The sequence below is a fragment of the Malaya genurostris genome, chromosome 3 (genome assembly GCF_030247185.1).
Source record: "Malaya genurostris strain Urasoe2022 chromosome 3, Malgen_1.1, whole genome shotgun sequence".
NCBI classification, from domain to species: domain Eukaryota; kingdom Metazoa; phylum Arthropoda; class Insecta; order Diptera; family Culicidae; genus Malaya; species Malaya genurostris.
Window position 1 is genome coordinate 11620089 of NC_080572.1, and position 13413 is coordinate 11633501.

Below are 13413 nucleotides of genomic sequence, written 5' to 3' on the forward strand. Positions count from 1 at the left end.
GCTTCTGTGCTGCATGAAGACTGTACTACACTGTACCATCTGTGTATATGTGGAATATAATTGCTTCCGCTAGCGTTTTGTTTGTGTGGTTCTTTTTGGCTCGTAAGGCATCCTCTTTGTGAGCGGTGGAATTGTTCGCTCACAATGCAAAGAAAACTTGGTGTTCATTCACCGGTGAATGAATATTCCAAATTCTGATCATCATCCTATAGGGGAAGATGGGGTAAAACGCATCCCCGAGGCATAATGCACCTTTTGCTCTTCTCAAAAGGTAACAATTTTTCTTTATTGAAATTTTAATGAGACTGAAAGTCCGCCATAACAACAGGTTACTATAAAATTTTGGTAGCGATGGTTCAATCATATCTGGAACACTTTAAAAAAACCAATTATGTCCCTGTTATAAGTAATTTTTGATGTTCATTCCATAGTAATTTTGTAGGATGAGGAAGACGATTTAAATTTTGTAACCAGTAAACTTCTTTGACAATCATTCGGGTTTCTAAAATTAGTTCTAATACAGACGATGTCTCATATTTTTGGTGGCAAAACGACCCGAATTGTTCGAGTTCGCTTACAAAAATTATCCATAAGTTATCAATTTTATGAATAATGGTGAATAATCTCCCACCTGGCAAATATTTCGTCAACGAAAAGTCTAAAGCTTTCTTTAAATAAGAAGAAGGAGCTTTATGAGGGTGCATATTGCCCCGTGGTTATCATGAGCTTTAATCCGTTGTTCTGATGTATGTTTACCCGTTATTTAACATCATCCTGCCTTTATGTTCAGATAATCGTCACTTCGCGTAATATAGAATGTATATTTTTTTCATGTTTTCCACGATCGGGCGTCATGCCCCGCATATATTTCAATAGACAATTTTTAAGGGTTTTAGAAAATAAAATATTTCATGTATTTTTTAATGTTTTCAGCGAGTATTTGTACGTAATTTTGAGAAATAATGATTACGGAATATAGTCTTGCATGAAACTCTTCCGTTTTATTCTCTATAGTTAAGATATAGCTACATTTCCTTAGGGGGTGCGTTTTACCACATCTACCCCTATCACTACCTACTGCAGAACAAGTATCACAAATCTTGCTGTAACTATTTCAATTAACCATCTTCTTAATTCCGTGGTTCTGTTCAGAGTTGAGGTACGATACATTGAGAGTTTTGGTCTTAAGCCCCTGGTGCACATTGAACCATACTTTCTCCTTCTTTCTATTTTTGTAAAGTGATAAAGAGTGAACGATGAAAATAACACAAAGGTAATTATTTAAATTAGTGAATTGACGACAACTCTTAAAAAAGATTGTTCAGATAGTTGATAATTGATTCAGGGGTGGAAATAACCAAATTTTTTGATTCACAGTAAATAAAAATAGTCAGTTTTATCTTTCCATATCACATATTTATTGTAGATATTATAATGATTTTGAAACGGATGATTTTTGATGAGTAAAATTTTGATTTTACTTGGAGTTTAAAAATGTCATCATCGTTATCAGTGTCACTGTTTTATTCGGAATCAACATTTCAATAAAGTTAGGCTCGTTCTAATGCTACCAACCCATACACAACCTGACATAAATGAGCCTGTTTCATATGTGTTCCACTGTATTCAGGACGGCGCTAGTGTACCAAAACAATACGGGTGTGATGAATTACGAAACAAAAAGTTCATAAGAGAAACCCGTACTTCATTACATTGTTTACGGTTACTGTGTATGGTTCAAGCAATATATTTAAAAGGAGCGTAATTTTCATATTGTGACACCTGAATGAAATGAAAATATTTCGAATTTTTCTAACAGCGCTGCATTGTAACAAACTCATAAATCTACTAACATGCGTATTTTGTAATTTTTTTGTCTTTTAATTCACTCTGCCCAACGTTTTCTGTTTGTTCTGAAAAGATAACTATGATTAGTAATTGATGGAGCTAGAAATGAAATGTTTTTTGAAATGTGGTGTATGACTAAAGAGTATTTAGTCGTATCAATGAACACGCAAAGAATTAGTAGCCATGTGTGGGAGTATTTGTTATCATTGGATGATCTTCCAACGACTTGAATAAAGATAAGGGAACCATAGATTTAATCTTGGTTTGCAAATTAGTAGTATTTTTCTTCAAGATTCAGTAGAATAAATTACTTTAAGTTCATTGTTCATTGAAATGTGATGAACTACTTTTAAACTTTCTATTGATGAAAAGCGAAAAATTATACCTATACTAAACCATAGTAACTTATCATCATAATTGTTTTATCAATGCCAAGAAATGCTAGCAAAATTTATTTTACATATTTAAATATAAAAATTTAAACCGCAGTTTGTCGAAAAACGGATACGTTATTTCCAAATGTTATTCCATTTATGACGCCATTGTGTTACCAGAGAACCAAAACTTTTACTTATATTCTCGATGTATGGGAGCTGTCAAGTTGTCCACGGGTTGAATGCTACTTTGTGTTCATTAAACAGGTTTGAAGTTCAAATGGTTGTCTCTGACGGTTCCGGTAATATAATGGTATAAGTAAATGTCAAAACTGATTACCGCTCAATTTACTCGGATATGGATTATCCGATATCAAAAAATGTTTCGCGTAGTATTTGAAATTTATTCAGTAATACCGTTGTGGTGGAGTAATATCATCAGGCAAACATGTCCAATGACAAAACGTGCTACTGATTGAATATCATACACAGAAGTAACAGGGATACAGGTTTTGCTACGGCAATTCAAACGCACCATCCCAGCGCGTAAAGTTTAAGAATTGAACTACAGGACCTTTTACAAATGAGTATCGCATTTTTTAAACATATTCCTTATTCTGTTTATATATTCGACATAGAAGTTAATTTGAAATGTGTGAGATCAGTTTTGAAGATTTATAACCTTTTTGTGTTCATTTATAGTCCAGTTTTAATTTATTTTGTGTAGTTTTTCTTTTCCGGAGAGGTGAATAACCATGAGCCTCATAATTCTGGTATTGCAGAATCGGAAGTTCAAGTTAACATGAATGAAACATTAATTTTCAAAGCTTTTTATCAAAAAATCTATGTGTGTGATACTGTTTGAAACATAGCAGATTTCAAAAAGTAAACGACTGATAAGTGTCATTTATCGTTGAAACTTCCTTTAAGTAGTTTCGAATACGAAAACCGGATTAATACTTTGTATGCCAAAATCGGACTTGAACTTTCCAGAACAGAAAACGTTTAAAGCCATTTTTAGTGCAAGAATCGGGCAAAAAGTTCTGGATAAAATCTTAGCCGGTACTTTCAGAGCAAATGCGTTGGTTTTTACATGGAAATTTTTCTTACATGGAAATTTGTCTTCTTTCAGCGCAATAAAAAGAACGCGTATGCATAAGGTTTGCTGCTACTCTGTGTAATATACAGTTTCCACAATTTAAAAAAATAATCGCAATTTTTGTTTTGTAACCCAATTTTTTAATTCACGATGTTCAGTTTTTTTATTCCCGATTGGAAATCTTGATTCACATTTTCGTGCGCAAAATGAGCTCATTTCCACCTCTGATTCGATTAGTGAACATAACACTACATTACAATTCGTACCTTCCCTCTTACTATTCACAATCAATTATTCAGCTATTTTGTTAGCATTATTAAATTTTGTGTTAGTTGAAATCGTGAATTCAAGACAATTTTCAGTAGATCGGAAAGATTTCATTTCAATGCAAAAAAGAAAAATGATACATCTATATGCAGCTATCGAATCTTCAAACACTGATTGAAAGCGGCAATTTTGATTTAAATGAATTTTTTTCAGTACGCCAGCATCATTTTGGGTAACACATCTGTTTTCTGAAAAATTATAGAACAATAGTAACATACACGTGTTTAAGATTTTCGGAAGGAATCACTCTTGCACTCTTGCATTTAAAAAAATTCAACTTTGTCAACAGTTATGTTTCATACGGCAAAAGAGCTTTGTATATAAACGTGTTCTGAAAAATGCAACACACATCAAACATTCTTGCTATCTCTTCTAATTTCTGGTATGTTGATACTGGATCGTGAAGCACCAAAGCAAAATTTTTATTTTCTGACAATTTTACAATGACTTAACTTTTAAAAAATTGTCATATTTAGATCAAATACCAGAGAGTGTCTAGGTCTGTTAAAAATGATTCTCTTCCAGTGAAAAATATGTAGATAGTATGTAAATTAGTCTCAATGCTGTATAGCATTTTAATTGACTTTAACATCTAAGCTTTTAAGATAAGTCCTACCATAATTTCAAAATTACTATTATCAAACACTAACACTTACTACTAGAATATCAGCTAACAATGTAATGAGCCTACCATCGCCAATTTTAATGGAGGCAATTTATTTTGTATTCAAATCCACCGATCAGTAAGATCTGTCAATTGACGACCCTAATTGCATGATACTTTATAGAGTAGTGAAACTTCACTAACACTCCTAGAATTTGACGAATTGACGGTGATGGAAGTGCGGAAACCCTTTCGCGGTATTCAACTGTCACTGAATAATGTCAAACCTTTGAATCCGCCCCTCCCATACACGCAGGTCTCTGAAAGAATCGGAACCGGATGCTTCGGAAAACATCCAACAGTACGACAAGACTGTCCGCTGGCGAATCCGTCGTTTCTTTGAGAAGCGAAACAGTATCGATCTGTTGAAACTGTCGACCCAGAATGGTATCAATTTGTTTGTTTTTCTTTTTTTTTACACGAACTAATGCTGTGTTTAATTATTGATCGTTTTTTTTTCACTTTTTTATTTCAACCTATTTTAACCGACTGTTTTCGTTCGTTGTGCCCGATTTAATGCTATCTAGTTATTACTTATGTTAAAAAGCCTCAAGTTCCGACAACGCCCACCTCCAAAGAACCGGCTCAAACAGGCAGCGATAGAAATGAGAATGTACCGTCAACTAGTGCAGATATAGTAGGTATGACCTGGATCTGTGTCCTTTTCTGATTTGCTATTATGTTAATTCTCCTATTAAAATTAAACGAGCCCCATACACTCTCTCAGCATACTGTCTCAAAACGAATCATCTTTCGAGGGTACCAATAGAAATGATTCTCATAGCTATTCATCTGTTTATTTTTTTTTCAGTTACTGGAGAGTCGTCTACTGCTGGAGGATCCCAAATAGAACCAGGCGAATATGAAAATCTTCCTTTCCACGGCCTTCAAACCCCTCCTAAAAAGGTAAGTGCCAGTAAAATCCCTGACAACAGCCTGTTGAACCATTTTGAACCGACCTGATTTAATCGCCTGTTTCGAAATGATTGATTGCTCGAATGACTGTCATTGATTCTACTATCTAACTGACCACCGACTGAAATGTGTTTTTGCGTGCGTGTGCATGTTCGTGTGTACATTTGTGACGTTTCAGGTCATGCAAGCCAAAAACAGTCTCACTCCGGCAGTAAAGTGTCCTAACAAATCGCTAACTCCGTCATGTTTCCCAACTCATCCGTACAATTACATCAACTACCAGCAACGTGACGGCAATACAACCAAACCACCATCTGGCCTATCATCCTATAACACCAGCCAATCCACTGTGCTTACTAATCAGAGCAATAAGTCGTCACTATCGAGTAACCAGGATTCGTCGAACGCTACTAACAACAATACTAGCAGCTTCCATAGTAAAACAGCCGATAGGAAAAAACCGATTGGCAGTCAGCACCAGCAGCTCCTGGACAATAGTGACACTCTGTCCACTCACAGTTTCTCTTCGGGAAGGTCTCTCAAACGACCTGGTGGTCAAGCCGGACAAACCTCGGCCAGTGGAGAAAGTAAGAAACTGATCGATCTGGAAACAGTTACTCCGCTGTACGAAAATCTAACTGACTCGATCCAAATCCATGAGTCCCCGATGGGAAATTCGAGTGGTCCCGGAATCGGCGGTAAGTTTACAATCGACGGTCAGGAACGGTACAAGATTAGTCTCCGGAAGCCGCGAAAATCCGGCAGCCGATCGAACAGTGCTGTATCCAATAGCTACTACGACTGTATTAAACCGATTCCAGCACCACGCCACCGGAAGTATGCATCCACCAATTCGCTGCTGTCGAAGAACATTCAGATGTACAGCAATAAACTGGATCCCATCTATATGAATCTGCCGGTGACCTCCGGGTACGAGACGGACCCCAGGGGAAACGATGAAATCAATTCCGGCAGTGAGGTAAGTTCGTTGTGATTTGTTTGTGTTTTTCAACAAAACATTGCAATCTGTGCCAAATCCAAAATGACTCGGTCTCACAGCTTGTACGTGTTTGCATCCAACTAATCCAGTAATATAATAAATTTTTCCATGCAGTGTCCCTCTTCGTATGATAACCACTACTTTGAGATAACCCAGCACCAGACGCGTATTCTGATACCGAAGGAACTCTTCCCAGTAGATAGAAACAATCAAGCCAAGATCAATCAGTTACTGAAAAAGAATCTCGTTTCCTCGAATCGACGTCACATTAAACTGCCTTTACAAAAACATCATAGCTTTAATTTCCAATCCTCCCAAACGGTGGAAGCGACCGTGAGGGATCTCAAGATCAAATCACATTCGATTAGCTCCAAGACACTGCGAGACTATCGCAACAGCAGTGCCAACAACGGCCAAAACAGTAACATAACCAGTATCAGTAATACTAGCAGCAATTTTATCAATAGCAATAGCAACAGTAAATTCCCAAATAGTTCTACTAATCCGTTCATTAGTGGCAGCACACTAAACAACAACAACAACAGCAGCAGCAATGCCCGACGTTCGACCGCTTCAGCTCGGCAACATACGACCCTAGCCACGGCCACTTTGGCCACGGTTCGTCAGCATCCTAGCCAGTCGCAGAGTGAAGAGGACAGTAGTGGTAGTGATCAGGAGTCGAAACCCCGTAGCCCGGTCCAGAATCAGCACCACCAGCACCATCATCATCATCATCATCAGCATCACCATCAGCATCAGCAGCCGAAACACACACAGAAGCACCACACACTAGGATCCTCTGCATCCACGAAATCCGCCACAGCGACTCAAGTCTACAAGTATGAAACTAACTCGATAGCCTTTAAACCTATCACTCCTGTGCCAACCAGTACTCCAGCAATAACTAACTCTAAATCGTCAGTTAATGATATGTGTAAAGAAAAATTTGCTATTAAATAATTCAAGTGAAGCAAGCAAAACAAAAAAAGAAGGATCGGAATAACAACAAACAAACAAAAGGAAACAGTATACATAAGGAAAACAAGACAACTAACTGATTAGAGAACTAAAAAAAACAGGTTACATCGTGCTTGTGTTTTAATTGCTTTTTGTTGCTTTTTACTAACAAATTTTAACGATGATGACAAAAACAATCACCATGACAAGGTAAGTAACTTGGTTCATATAGTTTTGGTTGGTGCTTTTGGACAGGGTCTTATCGATCTATCACTTATCATAAACTGTTCTGTTTGGTGGCAATTTCATATAACTTATACTACAGTGTCTGAAAAATATCCGGAATGTGATGGTAAAACGAAAAATCTTGACTTAATATCCTAAATCGATTTCATCCCATTCAAAGTAATCACCTAACGGTAAAATACACTTATGGCAAAATTTTGACCTGAATACGTATTAATTTACTGTGGTAAATTTAAAAAAGTATGTTGCATTTATGCACGAAACTGCAAAATCAGTGCAATCCATACCACAAGTGTTTTTCAATGAAAACACGGAATAAGTTTTCTTACATTTTCGGTATGAACGAGCAATGAAGAGAAGAACTCATGACGAGTGTTTGCCTTTTTCTATCATAATTTTGACCGCCTATACCTCAGAGATTTGTAGATAGATTTATATAATTTAACCAGTACCGTAGTGAGGGTGAGGCGAGTGAGGCGACCGCCTCGGGCGCCAAAACATGATGGAATTGAAAAAAATGTACAATTATTTTATGAAAAATTTATTTCATGGGTTTTTTTTCGGGAAAACTATTTCAACTGGATTAAGTTTCAGATTAGTACTAAAAACGTTTCCTCTGTGTGGTTGTGAACTTGGACCTACCAAAGATCTAATTTGTGTAGAATTTTTTCCATTCGAGATGCTGAGCGCTGTGAATTTTGAGATATCAGAGATAGCAAATTTATTTTTGATGCTAAATATCTTGAAATTGCCTCAAACGTTGAAGTAACACCAGATCTCGACATTTTGTGCAGTTCTAAGACATTCGGGAAAAAAATTTGATATCGCAATTCCAGAGTCAATGTTTTTCCAAAAAAAAAAATGTTGAGATAACACTAGAACTCGAAGTTTAAAATATTTTAAAGACATTGGCACCAAAATAAAATATAAGAAAAAATTTCGATTTAGGGAAAAAATTCGTTAAAATTTTGGTGAACAGTCGAGGAAACAATTAAATGTTTTAGTTCTTATAAACATCGCACGACTTTCATATCTCGACAGTGGGAGCGATTGTTTATGGGAAACGTATTTGTCCCTATTACCGGTATCACTTACACGGTGAAAATCAAGTGAAGTGACTGTGACCCATATTATGGGTATCACATCACGGTGAAAATCGAATGAAGTGAATTTAGGTCCTTACTAAGGAAGTCGCTTCAGAAGCAAAAGTAATTACTTGGATTTTTTTTATTTTCGATTCCGATAATAAGGTACAAATCACTTCACTTGATTTTCACCGTATAGTGATACTCGTAATAAGGGCCAAAATCTAGGTTCCAGATTTCATTCCCAGAACCCAGGTTCAGAATCCAGTTCCACTATTCAGGTTCAAAATCCACGTCCAAAATTCATATCCAGAATCCTAGTACTGGTCGATGATCTAGAATTCATGTCCAAAATCCAGTTTTATTATTCAGGTCCAGAACCCAGGTCCCGAATACTCGTCCAGATTCCATGTTAAAAATCCAAGTCCAAAAATCAGATGCAGAATCCAGGTTCTGAATTAAAGTTCAGAAGTCAAGTCCAGAACTTCGGTTTCTAGGATCAGAATCCAACTTCAAAATCCAGTTCCTAATTCAGAATCCAGGTCCAAAATTTATGTACAAAATCCAATTCCAGAACAGATTAGGCATTCATGTCCAGAGTTCAGATACAGAATCCAATGTAGAATTCAACTCCGAAGTTTAGTTAAGAATATAGGTACAGAAGGCAGGTCCAAAGTGTACGTGTAGAATTCAGGACCAAAATTCAGATCCACAGTTAATGTACAGAATTGAGATCCAGAATTCATTTCCAGAATTCAAGAGCAGAGTCCAATTTCATAATTCATGTCCGAAATCCAATTTCAGAATTCAGGTTCAAAATACATTTTCAGAATCCAAGTACTGGTGCAGAATCTAAGATTTGTGTCCAAAACTCAGCTCCCAAGTTCATATCCAGAATCCAGTTCTATAATACCTTTTCACAGCTCAGGTCTCAATTACAGGCCCAGAAATCAGATTCAGTCGCTAGAACCAGAATCCAAGTTTAAAATTCAGTTCCTAACCCAGAATTAATTTACAGAACCCTACTCCAGAATACAGAACTAAAATTCATGTCCAGAATTCAGATACAGAACATACTCCTAGAATTCTGGTCCAGAACCCAGACTTCCAAACCAGGTCCATAACTCAAGTCCAGAAATCAGATGCAGAATCCAGGTCCTGAATAAAAGCTCAGAACTAAGGTCCAGAATTCATTCCCAGAACCAGAATACAAATTTATAATTCAGATACATTACCAAATTCTATAATTCTAGTGTAGAATCCAAAATTCATTTCCAGAATCAAGATTCAGAATTTAGGTCCAGAATTCTGTTTCGAAGCTTAGTTTAGAATTGAGGTCCAGAATTCAAGCCCAAAATCTAAGTCCAGTTGAGAGTTCAAAATTAGGATTCAGGTTCATAATTCATTTCCAGAATTCCGGTTTCATAGTTCAGACCGACAATTCAATTCCAGAATTCATTTCCAGGATCCAGGTTCAGCTCCTGAATTCAAATCTAGAGTTCATTTCCAGAACCCAGGCCCTGAATCCAAATTCAGAATACGTGTCTACAATCCAGTTCATGAATTCAGGTTCAGCCGTAAAAAAAATCTTACATAATATTACTATAGAATTTCAACCATTTCGAAATAAATTTAACGCAATTTTCCTTTCACTTTATATGGTAACCCTTATGAAGAACTGTCCACTGTTTTTATTTAACAGTATATTTTTATTGAAGCACACTGCCTTAGCTCTAAGATGCCGAGAGTATTTCTTAACTGTACTTAAGACTAGGATACTTTCATGAATTATAACGTTGTTGTTTTTGGTTTACATTGTCGCATGCTGACAACCGAAACTCTGAGTCTCCAGTTTTACTCGGCAGTGGCTGATGGGATGAATCTTACATAGAAATTGTTCAGATGACCTGGGCAGGGCCGGTGAAAGAGGTGGGTACGATGGGTAGTACTACCCATCCGAAAAATTCCAAAGGTGGTTAATTACCCACCTGAAATTTCTAACGATAAATAATAGTAATATTAGTATCATTTATAACAATAAAAATAGTTCTATTGAACTTAAGCATCTCGTCAATGCAAATCACTCGAGTCTCTAGTATGCCGGAAAGTACCGAAAAAGGTCTTTTATCATTTACTATACGAACCGGTAAAAGAAAAGTTACCAGAAGTTGTCAGTTTCTACTTACGACAGCATTCTTATACACATTGAGTTCTTCATGCTTTTTTTACTTTTTCACTATTAGAGATAGTGAAGAATTAATTGTGTACGAGAATGCAGCCGCAAGTAGAAAGTAACAATTTCTGATAACTATTCTTTTGTCGGTTCGGATAGTAAGTGGTAAAAGACCTTTATCGGTACTTTCCGGCATACCAGAGACTCGAGTGATTTGCATTGATGAGATGCTTAGGTTCAACTCCTCTTGCGAAAGTTAAGTTAGTAAAAGATTTCAGCTTGCTAAAATCAACCTTGTCACATCTCGCCTTTCCATTCTTTATCTTCACATAAATGAAATCACTCAAAATTTTTTGACGTAGGATTGCGTCTTTGTTTTCAAATTCAAATTCAAAATATAAAAGAAAAACCCTATGGTTAGGCTTTGATCATCTACAACTCAACCACGAACAATGTCTTATTCTCCCTATTTTTCAAACCATTGTCATTCCTCTAATTGATATGACGGTTTCGTATACATAAGTTCACGGTTTCCATATGATTTCTGCTCTTCAATGAGTGCGTTCGCATTTGAAAAAATTACTCACAGAAAACCAAATTCAGTGCTGCCGTAGAGAAGGTTGCTTCCACATCGTCCAAAAAGTTCAGGAACTAACTAGGAAAACAACATTCCTTGAGCAAAATTTCTATTTTTATTATCTAAATTGTTTATATCATACTTATAGAATGATTTGTCCATGGCCTTAAAATTGGCTTCAGTTGCGGCGATGACTCTCTCAGATTATCAAATGACAAGTAGTCGCTGGGGGCTAGGTTATTGAGAATATGGTGGGTAAATAAACAGATCGGTGCCCAATACGTTCAATTTGGCCATTATTTTCATTAACTTGTGGCACGTTGCATTGTCTTGGTTAAAGATGATTTTTTCTGCTTCATATGAGGCCGTTTTTTACGATTCCATACTTCAAACGCATTAATAACTTCTAACGCATTAATAACTAAAAACTTTTGTTGGTACTTCCTTTTCAAGATAGTCGACGTTAATTATACCTAGAGCATCTAAAATCTGACGCCATACTTGTTGCAGTTACCTGTTGCGTTTTCACCGACTAAATGTTGAAACAACTCCGGAGAAAACAGATAGATCCATGTTTCGTCCACTGTTTCATACCAACGCAAGGAATCCTTTTTATTGCGACTAAACAGTGCCGGCCAGCTCTCTGGATCTTTGATGCGTTGTTGCTTTTGATAGATTGTGAGCGAACGAGGCACCTATTTGGAAAAGATTTTTTTCATGCCCAGATTTTCGCATACGATCACAAAAGCACTTCCAGTTCAGTCAGACTTTGATTTTGTGTTCACCCATAACGATTATCAAAACTTGCTCACATTTTTTCCAGATGACTGCTTAATTTGGTCACGTCAAAGTCAGAATACCACAAATCTTTGTTTTTAATCTGAGTTCGGGTAAAACTTCTTAAACCATTGCTGGATTTGCCCGGTTTTTCCTTATAGGAAGCAATGTTTTATAAATAAACGGAATTCGTTATTTTTAAGTTTTCGTAAATCAAAAAGTAACGTCATTTATATGTCGGTAAGTTTAGTGTTTGTGGTGCGATTGACGTGAAAATTTGACACTTGTCTTCTGAACGATGATGATAGTTTGACATTACTAACGTCATCTCAGTCGGTCCCGGGACTTTTTTTTAATAATGTGCTATGCACATCAGCGGCTGGATTTGTTTGGGCACCATTCGATTTGCCCGGGTTTGCGGTCCAATGCATACGGCGCTGGTCTTATAAGCCATTTGTCATATGTTCGAGCCTCGACGTGGAATGATTCATAGTGTCAGTAGGATCGTAGTACTAGCCATAAAATGAATCTGTATGCTAAGAATCGGCTGCGAAGTCAGTTGAAACAGAAAGGCCAAATTCCACAGAAGGAATGTAATGCCAAGACATTGCTTTCGATTCATGCGAGACATCTTTCACCATCAACCCCAACCAACTAAACGATCAAGGGTAACCAAAATTCTCAAAGAAATAATTTCGAAAATTTGCCAACACAAATAAGTTTATACGGAACCTAAAAGACTGCTGACTTAATATTCCAAACAAATAGGGTAACAGAGGTATTTTGGCCACTTCATATATTTTGGCCCACCTTACAAACTTTATGGATTTAATCGATGTTAAGTAACCCATGTTGCATCAATTTGAAGCTAATCACATCAAATTACCTATTGCGGAAGGGGTTCTCAAAGATATTACAATATTTGGTGGATATTTTTACAAAGTGGGCCAAAATAAAATCAATCCTAAAGTGGGCCAAAATACCTCTGTTACCCTATTGGCAGAAATTTTGTAGTTTGATATTGTATTTAACCCTTAAATGCGCAATTTTGTTTTACATCAAAATATCGAAAACGCTTCAAGCTTCGAATTTACGCGTCTCATGTAAAGTTATATCGAAACAAAATATTATTTAAAAATCGACTAAATGATACTTCAAAATAGTGGGTCATTCTCCCCGGTACGAATAATTACCCACCTGGGCTTAATATGTTTCACCGGCTCTGGACGTGGGTACTTGTCGATGGTGGTCGTATTCTTTTGTTCCTGTGGGAACTGTTCACTTGGCTGCAATATGATCTTAAAAAGGTTTTCAGAATGCTTTTGTGGCGTTAATAGTTTCAATGCGGGTTTTATGATGTAACACTCAAAA

The 13413-nt window shown here is 36.6% G+C and overlaps 1 protein-coding gene across 6 annotated transcripts in view; it reads left to right on the forward strand.

The window, feature by feature from the left end:
* The window catches only part of LOC131438278 (uncharacterized), a 131343-nt gene extending 124014 nt beyond the window's left edge, over window positions 1-7329 (forward strand). For 2 of the 6 annotated variants that reach the window (XM_058608161.1, XM_058608160.1), the window contains exons 15-19: window positions 4569-4699; window positions 4840-4953; window positions 5124-5218; window positions 5406-6206; window positions 6342-7329. In XM_058608161.1, the coding sequence (XP_058464144.1) occupies window positions 4569-4699; window positions 4840-4953; window positions 5124-5218; window positions 5406-6206; window positions 6342-7187 (1987 nt within the window). In that variant the 3' untranslated portion in view covers window positions 7188-7329. The remainder of the gene's footprint in view (window positions 1-4568; window positions 4700-4839; window positions 4954-5123; window positions 5219-5405; window positions 6207-6341) is intronic. The other 4 variants (XM_058608163.1, XM_058608162.1, XM_058608164.1 and 1 more) reach the window with 4 other exon arrangements.
* Window positions 7330-13413: the final 6084 nt, after the last annotated feature.